The sequence below is a fragment of the Oppia nitens genome, unplaced genomic scaffold (genome assembly GCF_028296485.1).
Source record: "Oppia nitens isolate AA-2021 unplaced genomic scaffold, nextdenovo-longstitch-racon4-pilon3 scaffold4_pilon_pilon_pilon, whole genome shotgun sequence".
NCBI classification, from domain to species: Eukaryota; Metazoa; Arthropoda; class Arachnida; order Sarcoptiformes; family Oppiidae; genus Oppia; species Oppia nitens.
The window spans coordinates 7,659,422-7,678,081 of record NW_026533232.1 but is presented as its reverse complement, the minus strand read 5'-3'; the positions used below and the strand labels follow the sequence as shown (position 1 = coordinate 7,678,081).

At 22.5% G+C, this 18,660-nt stretch overlaps 1 protein-coding gene across 1 annotated transcript; it reads left to right on the top strand.

Annotated features, from left to right (window-relative positions):
• Positions 1-369: 369 nt before the first annotated feature.
• Positions 370-18,401, top strand: LOC128959659 (hillarin-like). The gene is made up of 7 exons (XM_054305662.1): positions 370-724; positions 7,983-8,312; positions 14,944-15,060; positions 15,170-15,454; positions 15,606-15,755; positions 15,855-16,081; positions 17,278-18,401. The coding sequence occupies exons 1-7, from the start codon at positions 506-508 to the stop codon at positions 18,398-18,400; spliced, it is 2,451 nt and encodes an 816-aa protein (XP_054161637.1). The 5' UTR covers positions 370-505; the 3' UTR covers position 18,401.
• Positions 18,402-18,660: the final 259 nt, after the last annotated feature.

The window sequence follows — 18,660 nt, the reverse complement described above, 5'->3', positions numbered from 1 at the left end:
CCATTAGGTCTGTGCTCTTGAGACGGTGTTGTGTGAGTCGAGTCCTCATTTTGGATGTTACTTATATCACGACAACTCTCACCACAACTACTCAACATAACAGCGCTTATTGTAAATGCCTTTCAATCATATGATTATAAATCAATTTTCATATGAATTGATGCAAACTTTTCTCCATTCAATTCAATACTGCTTTGCATTTTGACTCTCAATTGACGCTAACATAACATATATTGATAGTTATATATAAGAGAGAGTCAACTATAAAAACTAATGTTGAAAGTTATCATTGCATTCATCACTGACTGATCATCACATCCCTTACTAACCAATACTACGCTAATTACATAAACAATTAATTACCTTATTATTCGGCACCGGAAGTGACTATCAATATTAAGTCACTAATTGTTTGTCATTCATAGTCATTGACTGTTGGACTAACTTATCAATAGATATTTGAAACTATTGAGTAAATGTGTTACAACTGTCCGATCAACAGGTGATGATGTCAACTGTTATAAGTCTTGTGCGGCGTTTCAATAGCACATCCTATGAGAATGTGTGTAACCGGTGCTCACATGTCGTCTATTCGGCCGAAAAGATTGGTCCACTCAAGGACTTCACTTTCTATCACCACAACTGTTTCAAATGTCACGTTTGTGGCACCAAATTGACACTTAAAACATATTATAATAACCAACAGAACCAGGACGACAAACAGGTATGTCTTCATCTATAACTTTATTATTATTATTATTAAAATATTATACTTTTAATTAAAACATCCTTAATTTGTGACTTTTATTATTGATAACTAATAATAATTGACCAAGATCATATATATAAATTTATATCAGTGTTAAACCCTATCTTGTTTTAATTAATACTGGTATTAATAAATTATACAGAAATTTATCTTAAAATAATTTAGATTATTGTTGTTTAGGTGTTAAATCATAGATAGAATTTAATCCTAATATCATTATAAAATTCAAAATTTAAATTATTATTTATGTAAAAAAAATTATTACAGTAAACCTTGATTTTTTAGAAACCTTTATATAAGAAGATTTGTGTTTTTAAGTTAACAGCTTTACTTATAATATAAACTTTTAATTAATATATATATATATATATATATACGTTAATATATAGCTTTTACTAATTACTATTATATTATTTATATTTAATTTATTTTCGAATTTTTGTTTTTTTCTATAAATATATAGTATTTTACAAAATATTTATTATTTATGTTCATAAAAACGCGATATAATTAATTAGCCAAAAATAAATGTAGTAAATTATATTATATAATATTTTAAAGTTTGAAATAATTTTTTAAAAACAATTATATATTTTATTGAATTTAGAATTAAATATTGAATGTTATATTTGAACTCAGTTTTTGAATTTTGAATATAAACTGTTATGTATTGAAAACTGATTAATCAAACGATTGGTAACACTTCAGCAAACATTTGACACTTTATTTCATTTTGATAAATATATTCATTACCAAAAAACAGTTATAAAACAGGCATTTCATTAAATTGTTTATTTCTAAATATACCTCTAAATATTGGTAACTTTATTAATACTGTGTATATATATATAATCTACAAAAACGACATAAACAGTTATAAATAAATTATTTTTCTATCGACCTTTTGAAAAAAAAGTTTTTTAAAAGTTTAAAAATATCCATAATATTAAAAATTGTAATAAATTGGAAATATTTGTAGTTTAAAAAAATATATTTATATATTTGTTTTATTATAAATTCCAATGTGTTGTAAATGTACAAAACTTAGCTATCGGTAATAATTTGTAAATTTCTCTAATAATAAATAAAAACAGGAATTACTTTTTTTTAAATCATGAAAAATTGTTTGCAAAAAACTTTAAAATAATTATTTTGGTTTTGTTTTAAAAATTTAAATTACTAACATTCATATAGTGTATATATTTCTGATATTATTATTATTTAAGTTAACGTTTCCAAACTAATAAAAATATAATAATAATAATAATAATAAAACATTTAAGGATTGTTTTCAATTTATATGATGAATACAATAATTGTATTTATGATTTGTATTGTATTTAAAGCACGAAAAGTAAAATTTTGTTCATTGGCTTACATTAGTTGTGAATTACATCGGTTTCACTTCAAGTTCACTGTACTCACAATTTTTTATTAACAATATATACTGTAATATAAATGTTTGAAAAACTCTATGTTTGAGACCGGAAATAAAATCACCTCTCAATTTGTAACAAATATTTATTTTTGTTTTTGGTTTTGACACAAAAATCATAAATTTGATTTCATTAAGAAAGTAAAAATATTATAATTTATTATTTCACATAAAACTTGATTAACATTTTTTAATATATTGTTAATATACAAAAATCTTAATTTAATATACACTCTAATAATCTCATAAAAATATATCTTTCATATCAATTTATTTACTATTATATATGCAATATAAATGTATATATTATTTTTATTTTATTTTGCAAACTTTTATTTTAATTTTTATTAACAAATTAGCTTCTCATGGCTTTATCTTTGTTTTAGAATTTTAACGCAAATTAACTATTATTTATTTTTTATTGTATTATTAATAAATATACGTTAAAACACTTATTTATTTTATTTAAATAAATCATATTTAAGTAAATATAATAATAAAAAATGTGATTTCAGGGCTAAATATTAGAGAATAATTATTGTATTGTTATTATTTGAATTTCAATAACAAACAAAAAATGAAACACACAATTGATTTGTTTGGATATATTATTTGAGCGGAAATTACAATTTATTTTATAGGGATTTTTATTATATAATAAATAACTGAATGAAATTTTAAATTTGACAATCAAATAATTATTTTTAGAAATTATTTCATTAATATTCAGCACATTATTTAACCAAATTTTTATTGCTATTTATATAACTACTGTATAATACGATATTAGTATTAAAATACTGTATTAGTATTAAATCATTTAATTAATACAATTGTATTTAATTTATTTAATTAAAATTTTTGCCAATTTTTTTGTATCATTCTCACAGTGCAATTCTTAATTGAATTTACAATACAGTTATTAAAACACATCATATTAGAAGCACTGGTAGTTTTGAGGGATAGGTATGGGTGTAAAAATGAAAATATTATACAATAATAATCACTTTTTCTAAACTTCACCAACTTTTGGCTGGAATTCAGTTCATCCGAAAAAATGTTTATATGATTTCAATGAGAGTTTTGGGAAAAAGAGAGACCTTTGAGGCACAACTTTCTTGTTATAATAAGACTAATATTAAAGCCAATTATGTAAAGCCAACCAACCCTGGGGTCACATATTTATTGAATAAGTCCTTGGATTGGATTTGTTTTATTTGATTTGTTCGTTTGAAATGTTATAACAAATATTTTACATTACAATTATATGTTTGTAAAACAATATAATAACTAATGGATAGAAACCAATAATGCAGTCAAAAAAAATGATAAGAAATATATGTCTTAAATCCGATTCTCATCAGAAAATTATGACTTTTCTTTCTCGTTGTCATTATTTCATCAAAAATATATCTTTTTTTCCTCGACTGATAGACTCAACAATTGGTGCCAAACTTATTATCGCACTGTTGTGAACATTTCTTATACAATCTCATGACTCGTAACTATATTAGGTGTGTTTGACATTTTGTGTCAATATATACATTATATATCATATAATATGTAATATTTTGAATATTTCAAAATGAGATTTTTATATAAATATTTAAAATAATTTATTTTGACTAAAAATGTAATTTAAATTTTGAGAAACGATCTAAAAATTAATGGGATCACCTGCTAGACTATTGCAATTCATAACATTGTACTATCGTATTAAACTGTATATAAACATTACATTTATAATTATGATGTGCTCTGAAAAGTTTATTTTTGAAATAAAGTTTTAAAATAATTTTAATCATAAAATAACAACATTTTTGTTATCTTATACAGTATATGCAAATATTATTAAACATTATTATAATTGCAATATTATTATTGCACTTATTAGTAATATTATTATATTTATACTGTATTTATAGTACTTTACTATATTTTGCAATTTTATAATATTTATGGTTTGCTTTCGTGAAGGGTTTTATTAAATCTAAAGTATATAAAATTTGATTTTATAAAAATATGGTAAATGATTTATAGCTTAATAAACTTTAAATTAGACATTTTAAACACATTTTAAACGTAATTATTTTAAACTAAAAATATCAGCAAAATTAATTAACATATGACTAAAGCATATATTCACTGATTTTTACAAAATATTTTATAATTGTTATGAAAATTGTACATATATTATATATAATTTGATTGATATATAATATATTGATATATAAATTTAAATAATTTAGTTTGTGCACAAAAAACAAAAATGTTTAGCTTTACAAACTACAAAGTTTGTAAAAATTACATTAAGGTTTTTTTCAGTTAATAAATGTATATAATAAATAAATTGTTGACTAAATTTCCAATAAATCTCATAAAATATATTATTAAAATGAATTAAGATATCTTTTAGAGATTTATACGCTTTTTTGTTAAAAACTATTTTTTCAAAAATATAAAAATAAAATAAATTTATGTTTTCTTTTAATGAGTTATTTATTACATCGAATTGAGAGTCTATTCGGGTCTAACTTATCATTAGTGAGGCCTTCAATCGCGCAGTGAATTTGAAAACTTAGTTTTATACAATCAATAGATTTGTATTATAACTTATAATTTATAAGAAAAATATAAGTGATTATTGAAAGCCATAAAATTTCTAATGAATGGATCAGTAATTTTAAGACAAAATTTTACATTTTAATGATTATGTACTTTAATATGATTTTTAAAAATATTTTCACTGATGTTATTAAACTCTTGTTAAAGAAATTTTCTTTTGTACAACATTTTAAGTAATATATCTTATATCTATAATAAATATAATTTTATCAATAAGTCAAAAAATGCGAACATAATTATGAAAAAATAATGCATAAAAAATTATATAAATTGAAATACATGTTGAAAATAATTAAATATTTATAAACAATTTATTTTTTACTAATACTGTATGTTAATAACATTATATTTTTGACATTAAAATTAAGACTATGTGTGATAATTTTTAATTAAATGAAGTTTTTATTTTTAAAGACATTAGCATAAATAAATAAAAAATTTAATGTTATATATGATTTTGCTAATATTTATTTAATTATATTTTATGTTTAAATTACATTAATTTGGTAATCCATCAGATTTAAACTAAAACTATTTGACATTTTCCCAGTTTTAATTTATAATAATAATATATGTTATATAAATAATTTAGTATATATATTTAAAATTAAATAGCCAAACTTAACAAGTGTTATCAAAATGTATTGTATTATATATATATATAATTAGATATTTTCATTGATGCTGATGTTTTTCATTTTTTATAATTATAATTATATTATGAGATTATATTATAATTTTTACAATTTTATGAACTTCTAATACATTTTACATGATATAAATTAATAATATAAAATATTTTAATTTGTAAATAATAATTTATTTGAAAACAAAATTATAAAGTATATCATAATTTATTTTAAACATAATTATCAAATATATATTTAGTTTTCAAAATTTTTTTGATAATTAATATGTCATTAAAAAGGTTTTTAATCATTAATCTTTTATTAGATTTTAATAAATTATTAGCACAAAAAAATCATTTTTAAATGTTTAATTTAATTATGTATCTTGTTAAACTAATATTGTATTTTAAAAATTATGAAAAATATTTAAATTAACAACAAATAAATATATACAGTAAATACTTAAATTTTATTAATAATTAGATATATATTAGATTTGTATAATCAAAATATCTTAATATATAAAATGTATTTTTGTACAATTAAAAGAACATATTTGACTTTAATATTTAAATATGTCAAATCAATTATAATTAATAAAACTAGATTGCTCAATTTATTATTGTCTTACAGATATTGTTTTATTATAGTTTTCAATTATTTAGTTTGTTGCAATTTATAACTTTAAATTATAATTTTCAATTGTATTTTTATTAACAATTGTTATGTTATCAGTATTTATTAGAAGTTTATTACTTATAATTGTTTTTTATTATTTGATACGATAAATAAAATTTAGTTTCAAAACAACACATAGCATTAAAAAACATTAATCTAAAATATAAATATTCAAAAGTTTTTTATATCCAAACAAATATGATTTAATTATATACTCGTTTTATGCGCTTTGTTTTACAACAATTAAGTGGTCCTTAAGTTTTTTTTCTGGTGTCTTATCTCATTTGATGATCTATTATTTATGTGTCTGCTTATCATAAACTGTATATAAACATAAGCTTAATATCATTGAATATAATAATATTCATTATAATTAAATAGTGAACAGTCTATGGCCCAAACTATTATATTAGTATTTAATAAAAGCCCATATAATTTACTGTATTGTATTTGTATTTGCATTTGCAATACGTTGTCAGTCTATTAAATTTAACTCTTATTTAAAATCACTTTTTACAACAATAAATGAATGAATGAATTGAAAAGTTCATTGAGTTTATGTCTCTTATTAACTGTTATGATAAAAAAACATACAAAACAACACTACATTGAGATTATATATCAAAAAGGCATACACACTGAAGGCCTAATTGCCTCAATTTAATGCTAAAGTCATTGCTATATCTATCTATCAAATCAAATATATAGTAATAATTAATTTATATGTTATTTTTATTTTGTTTTTTAAAAATTCTATCAATATTTAAAACCAAAATTAGTTGTCAAATAAATTTAGTTTACGTTATTCAACAGTTTTATATACAATATATATCTATAGTTTTAAAAGATTTATAAAGAGTTTTTCTATAGTTTTTTTAAGTATTGATTAAATTAAATTTTTTATTTATTAAATCTTTAAACGTTGATTTTTTATTTTAATAAATTATCATAGTATATAATTTTAGTATTTTACTGCATAAAACATGGTTCATGTAATATCTATTATAATAGGGATATTGATAAATAAAATAATAGTATTGTATATAAAAAATAATTAAATTACTTTATTAATAATTTTACGATACAATCGTCTATTGAATCACGAAATTTTGATGAAGTATAGCATGAAATGTGTTAATTGAGTGAATGGTATTGAATTTTGTTTGAGAAATAGAGAATAGTTTTTAATATTAAAGGAGTGGTGTGTCTGTCGATAACCATTAATATAGTTATTATTTGTGAGAACTATAGACACGAATTGGCGTTTAATTGTTGTTCAAAATTGAATATCAAATGTGAATAATAATAATAAACTTTTTAAAAAGTGAATAATTTTTTAGGAAAGGGTTTAAAAATTAATAGGACAGGTGTTTGTAAATATAATTTTTTTATCTCACTATTTACTGTTTGTAGATTTAAACTTTATTTTTATAAATATAAAGTTAATAGTCATTTATGTATATAATTTTATCCATTAGTAGGAGTTTTACAAACATCGCTAACTGTATACCAATATTTATATAGATATACAAACGATAATCTGTTTTCTATGTTTGACTTAAATGTCTTTACTATTACTCTATTAGCCCACACAACTAAATCATGTTTAGCCCACACATTGACACAATAGAAACTTAATGCACACCTCAAGAAACTGACTGTTCAAAGCTAACGGTGCTCTTTCTGTAAACTAAAAGAGACAAAAAAGTGCACAAAAACTGTTTCAATAGTTCTGTTACCAAACATTGTCTACCTTTCCTTTTGTCTCATTATTTGAATTTATAGTCAAAAACAATTTGTTTCTAATTTATGTTTTATATTCACATCTCATTGTACGACAAATTAGGTCTATTGTCAAAGTCATGTGCCTAAGACAGGTCCGGGAAAGTTAGACGGATCATCGGTCGGCATCAAACAGGCCCTGAATGTGCCCAAAACCAATCATCTGGTCAACGAACAGATCAGAGGCTCCGGTAAGGCCACGTTGAACGCCGAATCAATCGGCATCAAGACTGCTCTCAACAATAGCAAACTGGCCAACGATAGCCATCATCGGGAAAACATGGCCGGACATTTCGATTCATCAGCACTTCATATACAACATGGACTCAATCAGACCCGACTACAGAAGGTCTACAAACATACGGGTGTCGAAAGTCGTATCAACGAATTTCTCGTAAGTTTTACATTCAATTTATTTTAGACTTTAAGAAAATTTTACTAAAAATCAATAAGAAATTATCGATTTTAGCTACAGGTGCGACAAAAAAAATCGCACTCTAAGCTAATATTTTTTGTGAGACATAACCCCAAAACTACTAAAAAGGAAAATATGGAGCGAATGAATGCACAGTTAGTTTAGAGAGAGAGTGGAAAAGGGAGAGAAAAAGTTTTGAAAACTTCTTTATAATGTCTATTATACTGTACTTTTGTAATACTAAAGTATAAACTTTATTATATTGTATAGTGAAGTACTTGAAGGCTATTCACTTGTTTTTGGCATTAATTCATGTGTTACATGAGTTATACTGTAAATGCTATGTTAAGGTTAGGTATGTATTGAATACAAAAATTTTCTGGAGATAACGGGCTTTGTTTTGGTAAATCAAACGCCGAAACAATATTTTTATTGTTATTTTCCAAATGTTTTTTTAATCAAAATATTATTATCTTATTTATTGATAATTATTTTATATGTAATTGAAATGTCATAATAATAGGACCACTATTAAGTATAAGTAGATATTTTGTTGTTGTTGTCAATTGTTTTTTAATTATTCTTAAAATATAATGATAATCATTAAAATCATTTATCACATATTAGTCAAATATATGCGAAACAAAATATATTTTTTCATAATGTTATATATAAATTAATTATTTATACATTTTAAATACATTTTAAATATATTTTTTTTTTGTTATTGTTTGTTATTAATTTACTGTTAAAAAAATTATTTATTTTTTACATATAATTTTATGGCATAGCACTTCTATTAATATTAAATTAGTGTTATTTTTATCGCCTAATCAATAACTTATTATAATAATAATAATAATATGGTGATAATAGTTATAATAAGTTATTTTTTATTAGCCCTATTGTCCTTTTTTTTACTAAACCAATGATTTAATGGATAGAAAAATCAAATTTAAATTATTGAAAGTAGTTATTAATTATATTTTTGTTATAACTAACTTAATTTAAAAACACTTTATAAATCATAACATAAAAATCGGGTTAAACAGAGGTTTTGTATGATTTTGCTCTATATTTTAATACAGGAGTGACTAACAGTGACTCTCAAAATAGATTTTTTATTTAATTTATTTATTAATTTGTTATATGATTTTTATTATGAATATTATTGACATTATTATTATTAATGAATTATACAGTATTTTGCTCTCAAATGACTTAATATTAATTACAGTGAATTTGAAAAAAGTGTTGAAATTATTATATTATATTAGATATTGCCTACAGATTATATGTCCTAGAAATACATTCAGTCATCATAAAATATATCAATTATATTAATATTTTTTATTTCATAAAATATCATTTTATATTTAGTTTGTTTTTTTAATTTTTCTAACATTATTATAAAATTTTAAATAAATTGTTTTTAGTTTTTTTATAATGAAATTTTTATATTATTTTTTAAAGACAAATTATAATTGGGATTTCTATATTAGGTTAGACCTAATTATAAGTCAAAATCATCAAACATATATGTATATCAATGCACTGATATCTATAATTGGTTTTTTTCAAAAATCATTTTCATCCTCAGAATTAATACATTAAGATTCAAATATTTATTTCCCACCCATTATTGAGAAGCAAACTATTTATATAAAGTATTATTTTTTATTGAAAATGTTTTTATAATGATATATCAAAAAACTAAAAATCTATTTTTATAAGTCATTTATTTGTATTTAACTTTTCAGTGACAAACTTTTATTTTAAAACTAAAATCGACCAAAAAAATTGAAACATTTATTATTATATACACATCAAACATGTTCTTAAACTGAGATAATTTTTTCATTGTTTTTAATAAATACAGATATTTATATAACATGTGAGAACATATTATTGTTTCAAACAAAATAAATTTATTTAAACTAAAAAAAGTCTTTAAAATAATCAATGAATGAATGAAAAAAAGTATTGTTTTTTTATAAAAGTTATTGAACTAAACTTTAGGTTTCTATCAAACATAAAAATTTGTATTTATAAAAACATTTTTAAAATATACAATACAGATATAAATAAATACAATAATATATTAGTCTATATTTTAATAAAAGGTTTATTTTCTATTTATAAAAAATTAAAGGCAAACTTTCCTTTCAAAACCTTAATATACCGTATATTAACAAATAAATCATTAATATAAAGTGATATGTTTTGATGTGCTATTGAAATGTGGCACAAATATAATATTATTGTGTATTTATATTTATAATAATTTCTATATATATGCTTATTTGGCTAAAATCCCACATTAATTTAGAGATTAAGGCAAATATTTAAATAAACGATTATTTAGTGAAGTAATTTTGTCAATAATTTTGACATAGTTTAACAAAACCATTACCATTAAGAAAATTAGTCTAAAAATACTGTAAATTTTATATAACATTAAATTATATAATGAATATTCTATAATATTAACTTTTAAAAAATAAATATCATAATTTTGTATATCAGTATTATTATTACGATTATTTTCACACTGTTATACTGTTATTTAATGTAAATTATTTCAACATCTATTTAACAAAATCTAGGTTTTTAGCTGTAATTTTATGTCATTTATGACAAGTTTTATTAACAAAACACCAAAGACTTGTTAAATAAATAACAGTTTAATTGTTTTGTTGTTTTCTTTTGTCGCAAAATTTTGTTATTTGATTGTTGTGTCAATTGGTAGGACATAAAGAGCCAAACTGTGTATTGTATGGCTTTTATGGTTATTGTCTTAATTTTTTTACATAATAAGACGTTTATATTATATCTATACATAACTAGAGCTCAACTCTATCAGTATATATATATACAGGTTGTCCTCTCAAGCCTTTGTATTGTTTGTTTGTTATGCCTTCCGGGTATCGTTAGTTTAGCTAACAATACACGCCAACAATTTAATTGATGGCAACGAGTGATATGACCATTAAAATGGTTTAATTTTTGGTGTCTGTGTCTCCCATCCATAACAAGACAGTAGATTTCAATATGATATTACATACTATATACATTATGTATATTATATGATACATGTATATATGTATATTATATACTGCTATATAAACATATCGTATATCAATATCGTGTCATACTTGACGACATTATATTTCAAACTCAATGTTATGCTTCCGTGTCTTTTAAATATGATATCTAATTCAGATTTATATTATATATATATTTAAAGACGTCAACGATTTCATTGTCACCACTATTTATGCACTCAAATGCATGTTTCGTATAAATTAAAACATAATAATGAATAGTATTTATTAAATATTATCATTAATTTTAAACACTTGAGTAATTTTCTCGGAAATGTTTTGTCTTATATTTTATTTTAGTTATTTAAATGCAGACATATTGTAGTTGTTTTTATATAGCAGTTATACTAAAAAAAACTTATGAATTATTTTATTAAGTTTTAAAGAAAATAAATATTGTAAATAATCGATTAAATTATTTTTTTTATTTAAATAATTTATTTACTTTTATCTATTAAATAACGATTCATTATTATATTTTTGTTGTGTTGATGAATTGATTTGCAATCTATCAAAACTCAACATATTTTGATAATATTACTTATTTTCTCATGAAATGTTTGATAACGCTATCACTGGTAACATATTATTCATATCTATATACTGTATAATACAGTATATTGTGAATATTTTTGGGTCCACTATATCATCAAATACTAGTTATCTTAATATTTTTTGTTATACGAAAGCCCGGTTGGTTATGCACTGGTAGTCATGCATATGTTATGTTGGGTATGAATCCCAAAGTAAGATGAATGACTTTTTTGAAGAAAATAATAAAAAATAATAATATCACATGAATTTTTCATTATGATTTTATTTGCAATTGACGTTTCTATATATTTTCTTATAAATTGTGAATTTATGTATTTTTTATAAAAAATATTATTAATTATATTTATTAATCTTATTCTAATAAACTAAATGTTTAAATAAATACAAACATTTTAAAAATTAGGTTTTTTATTTATTTTAAATTTACAATTGATTTTTCCTTATCTTATTTTTATCAGCATATTATTAAAACCAATGAATATAATTTTGACAAGATTTATGTTTTATAATAATTTTTGTATTAAATTTTAAATAATAACAATAAATTTATTTTTCAAATCTTAATTATTATAAAATAAAACAATAAACTTGATTAAGTGATTAAATTTAGTTGAGTAACTATAAAATTTTATAAATTTACAAAACAATGATAAATCATAAATATCAATAAAGAATAATTTTTTAAAATTTATTTAAAGCTCTTAATATTGGATTTAAATTATATTTTTGATTGACAGCACAGCTATTATATTGTAATATATTTTGATATATAATTTTTTAAAAGCCCGATCATTATTAAAAAAAAAGTTTTATGTCTAAACATAATTTATTTACAATAAAAGTATTAAACATTAATTTTAATTACATACATTATTTTTTATAATATATTATTATAAAATTTTTGCAATAAACTAGTATGAAAATATTTGTTTTAAATGTTTAAATGATTTTAGTTTACTTTTTATTTAATATATACTGAGTTTATTATACATTGTTTGCTCTTAAAAATGTATTCAATAATACTACAGTATTATGAAGAAAAAAACGATAAGACATTATGTATATGACAACTATATTATGCAAAAATAATTACAAAATCGTGTATTTTGTGAGAGGACTGGTTGGCTAACATTGTTTATGACTTTCCCTTATGTAATATTACAATTAATTTTATATATTTCTCTTGAATATCAATGAATTATAATAGATTTATTATTTTTTGTAATAAGATTTTCAGTATTACTTAAATAACCATAACTTAGTATATTTATGTTTATAATTATATTTTTTAAACAAAGTAATAAAAGTGGTAATATTTGTACTTTTTTTATTTAACATTAGATAATTATTACATAATTGTTTTATTTTTATTTGTCCAATATATTTATGTTATTATGAGTTTTTGTATTTGTTTAAATTATAATATTTGTAATTTCTTAATGATAACTAAATATAAATATACAATACTTGAAATAAATCATTATTTAAAATTAGCTTCAAATTTAATATGATAAATATTATTTAAATAAAGTTAGGTAAACATTTCTAAAATATTTATTAAAAAATTTATTTTTATCTCTTATTAAATTTATATAAATATAGTTTTCTTAAAATCTCTACTTTATGTCAAATGTTATATAAAAATAGAATTTTATTATTATTAAATAAATATAATAAATTACTATAATATGCATATAAAGTATCAAATATTTAATGTTTATGCTAGTTTATAAAAACAAAATAAACATATTTAAATTGTTGACTTAAATACAAAACAACTCAAAAATAGGGTACAACAAACTTTTTAACATTTTCATACTTATATTTAATATATTCCACACAAAAATTATCATTATAATAACAAACATATATATAAATACGTTTATAGCAATATGACACACGAGTTATTTAAAGTAATCATTTTAATATTGTATATACACTACAATGAAAAAATTACATTAAAGTTGATAAACTCATTAAATCAACAAAAGAATCTTAATATTGATTAAAGATATTATTATCATTATTATTGTCATTGAGTTTATTTTCATTTTGATGTTATTATTAGATATTATTTATGTTATGAATTTTACATAATCTTTAAATATGTATTAAGTTTGGAGTTTTTTATTCTAACAATTTATGCTTAATCTAAATGTATGTGAATTTATTTGATTGGAAGAGAAACTAAACTAAACATTAATTTGTCCTCAATTTTAGTGATGGAAACTTAGGATAAGAAAAGTGATAAATATTTTTATTTTATTGTATTTAATAATAACAAATTAAGGACAACTTATTTTGACATTTAAATTTATTTCAAATAATAATCAGATTTTTATTAATGTATTTTGAAATTTTTATAAATATTTTTGTTAAAAATAATAGGTTTTATAACATTTTTAATAAATAGTATTATAGATTAAATGTAAATGAGTTTTTAATGGTTGATATAGTTTAAATTTATATATAATAAATTTCACTATTGTTTTTTAAATAAAGATTTAATTAATCTTTATTATTAATCACATGTTTTGATTTAAATCATTTGAAATCAACAAATTATTTTAAAAATATGTTACTTCCTATTGTATTGAATGAAAAAATTTATTTTGATCAAAAATATGTATAACTTTTTACATCACAGTATAAATGTAATAAAATAAAATACAAAGTATTGGTCAGGTATGCAATTATAGTCAATCACTGACAACACTAATACTGTGATATTTGTTACTAAATGGCATTCAATTACAAATGATATTTTTCATTCAAATTTCTCACGCATTTCAATCTAAATTTTTATTGAATATTTTTGTTGTAATTTTGTTTTTCAAAAATCTATGTTAATTGTATACTAATATCAATATACAGTACTTCCTGTCCGTCCATTGATTTATAGTATAAAACATTTAATATTTTTTGATTATATGATTATTGTTATATTGTAGGACACAGAGACTCAGCGCACGCTTGAGATGAGACACCGACAAGAAGAGGATGACCTCTACAGAAATTTTTCAAAGAAAAGGGCCGAAGAAGAAAAGCATATCAATACTGAAATTCAGGTTTAAAATCAATAAATATATATATATATAATATTAATTATTTAGTGACACATCGTGTATCATATAAAATGTATTAAAATATTTATTATTTTTTGAATGGCATATACAGGAGGAATGGGAGAAAGAGTTAGAGCGGATAACATCTCGTTTTCAACACGAGTTGAACACCAAAAAGAAAAGGATAAGTAATGACGAGGAAAAAGCACTAACAGTTCGGCACCAAAAGGAAAGGGAGGATTTGGAGAAGAATATGACCGTTAAGTTGGACCGCAAAAAGGAGTCACTGACCAGAAAACTGTTGGAACAGGAAAGACAGGCCACCGCCGAACTGGTCGACAAACAGAGCAAAGAAATGATTAATTTGATTAGCGAAAAGTTCACTGAGTTCTCGCAGGTAATCCATTATCTGGTCGTTTCAAAAACAAATACCAGTGCAGTGCTCATCACTTTTTTATCAATTATTTAACACAACTTTTTAAATAAATTTTTTCTTTTTTTTCAACAAATTATTGTTTTTTTCAATAAATTATATGTTATTCTTTCAGACAAATGAAAGAAGTTATATGAATAGCGACGAGTCGTCAATAATGCCATACCCGAGCCAACCGCCACCTCCCAGTCCACCCGTCATATCAAAAATGGACATTTATTCTGATCCCAACGTTTTTGCAGAGCTGGATCAGATTGCTATTAATGTTAGTCATATATAATTTATATATATATATATATATATATATATATATTAAAATTAGTAAAAATATAATTAAAATATATGTATTGTAATGCACTGATAGGTGGCCAAAGAAGATCAGCACACGTTCACCGAATTGGTTCGTCTATTGATTGGCAGTTGTATTACTGATGTAGAGAAGGCCAGAGCTATATTCAGATGGATTACTGTTAAAAATTTGAATACAATTAAGTTTGACGACAATATCATTGCCGACACACCAATGGGTATACTCCGCGGCATAAAACACGGCACCGAAAGCTATCACGTGCTCTTTAAGAGGCTCTGTAGGCTAGTATTGAACACTCAATTAATGATTGGGTTTTAACACTTAAATAATTAGTCAAATGAATAAAGTGTTTTCACACGAAATCTCTTAATTATATTTTTCTTATATATATATTTGTTGCCAATGTCTTCAAATGACAATAAAACAGTCGCTTTTCTCTCCCCACTCCCGGAGTACACAACTATGCTTACCTTTCCTATGAAATCCATGGCCCACTTTCTCAACAATTCATTTGTTTTCATAATTTAAATAATGATAACCCACTTCCTATTCTACATTATATGACTTATTACCCGATAGTTTTAACATTGTTAAGCATCTGTTATTATACAATATCATAATATTAATTTAATTAAATTTATTTATACGACACGAAAATATGAAAAATGTGTGATAATTTACTTCAAGTATTGACCAATATGACCAATATACATTATACAGTATATATTTAATTAGATATTTTTATTAGTTATAGTAATTTTAAATAGATCTAATTAGATTTTATATTATTTAATTAAAATTTAATATTAAAAATAACAAAAAATAGGTATTATTTTTTACAATTTTAAACAAACAAAAAATATTTATTGCTTAACATTTTATTTAAATAAACTCTTAACTTACGGACTCTAAAATAATTCATTTCACATATATTACTGTAAATTAAATGTATGAAACTTTTAATTACTTGACAATTAATAATTAATTAAAAGAAAATTTTAATTATAGGATTACTATTTGTTTATTTCAATAATTTGTTGTTAATTTGAATGACAGAAAGCCTGACCCTCACTACATAATCAGTCAGTTACTTATTTAAACAAATATAACAAATGGTAACTTTGAAGACAATTTTAATAAACATTTAGTTATCAAAAAACAAAAGAGACCTTGTTTACAAAAAACTCAATCATAATTAAGATTAATTTTTAAGTATAATTATTTTAGTTATTATAGTTTTGCGACATTTATTGTTCATCTAATTATTACAGTGTGTTAGTGACCATATATTTTTATTATTATTATTATTATTATTATCTGTAATTTAAGTAAATTAGCGAAATGGATATGAACTTTGTATTGTGAAACTATTCATAGAAATTACCATAAATTAACATTTAATTTACTTTATTTAAATATTTTATTTTTTAACATTGAATATAATTAATTATTTTATTTATTTATTTTAAACATACAGTTACGCTGGTTTGCATTGTGTAGTTATTAAGGGATATTCAAAAAGTGCTGGATATCAGCCGGGAGTACGGTTTGAGGACAACCGTTTCAGAAACTCATGGAATGCCGTGTATGTTGCGGGCGCCTGGCGTTTCGTGCAATGCAATTGGGGGGCCAGACATCTGGTTAATGCCAAAGAGGTGCCTAAACCGGGAAGCAAAGGCAAATCCGATAGTTTGCGCTATGAATACGATGACCATTACTTCTTAACGGATCCCAAAGAGTTCATCTATGAGTTCTTTCCACTTCAACCCGAGTGGCAGCTCCTCAAGACTCCCATATCGATCAGTGAGTTTGAAGAGTTACCGTTTGTTAGATCATTATTTTTTCGATATGGACTCTACTTTACCGATGATGACTTGAGAGCAGTTTTATACACTAACGATTCGGGTGCGGCAACTGTGCGGATAGGAATGCCTACAAATATGACACCCAGTCTTATATTTCATTACAATCTCAAGTTTTACGATCGCGATAGCGATACATTTGATAGCATTGGACTCAAAAGATTTGTTATGCAGTCAGTAATGGGTAATATGGTGTCCTTCCGAGTGCACGCACCCTGTAGTGGATCTTTTATTATGGATATCTTTGCCAACGCCACAACACCTCGAGAGTACGTCACAGGAGAGCCCATGAAGTTTAAGAGTGTTTGCAAATTCAAGATTGATTGCGACGACTTGCAAACAGTTATGGTCCCATTACCTGACTGTGCCAGTGGTGAATGGGGTCCATTGAAGAGTACCCGTCTATTTGGACTGATCCCGTTGTCCCACGAAGAAGCCCTTATATTTGCCGACCGAACACTTGAAATACAGTTTCGTATGTCTCGACCATTAACTGATTTTATGGCTTCATTGCATAAGAATGGTATCGACGAGAAAAAGCTGTCAAAGTTTGTGTCCATTGATATTGAAGACGACATCGTTTCCATATTCATTAAGTTTCCTGAAGAGGGTCAGTACGGACTAGACGTCTATACTCGCGAAGTCAACACTGAATTATATTCCGGTGACAAACAATTGTTAACACATTGCTGTAAATATCTCATAAATGTGGGCACAAAAAGGATTCATCCCATCTGAATACACATCACTTAAATGTCTTATCTTTTGTCATTTATATTTCTATATATTATAATATATTAAATGTTGTTTTTAAATAAAATTTAAACATTAAAATTTTATTAATAATTTATATTATAAATAATTTGAGTTATGCTAGATATAACAATGTCTTTGTTGATGTATATAAAATTATAAATATGCAAATTTTAAGTATTATGCAATACTTGTAATAACTAACGATTAGGCAAATTGATTTGATTGATGTGTTTTTATTGTAT

What these genes read in the sequence shown, in the direction of transcription:
- LOC128959659 (XM_054305662.1), top strand. Translation starts at nt 506, where the DNA reads ATGATGTCAACTGTTATAAGTCTTGTGCGGCGTTTCAATAGCACATCC. An exon ending in AGAACCAGGACGACAAACAG is followed by an intron (nt 725 to 7,982) that starts GTATGTCTTCAT and finishes ACGACAAATTAG; the next exon opens with GTCTATTGTCAAAGTCATGT. An exon ending in TGGATCAGATTGCTATTAAT is followed by an intron (nt 15,756 to 15,854) that starts GTTAGTCATATA and finishes ATGCACTGATAG; the next exon opens with GTGGCCAAAGAAGATCAGCA.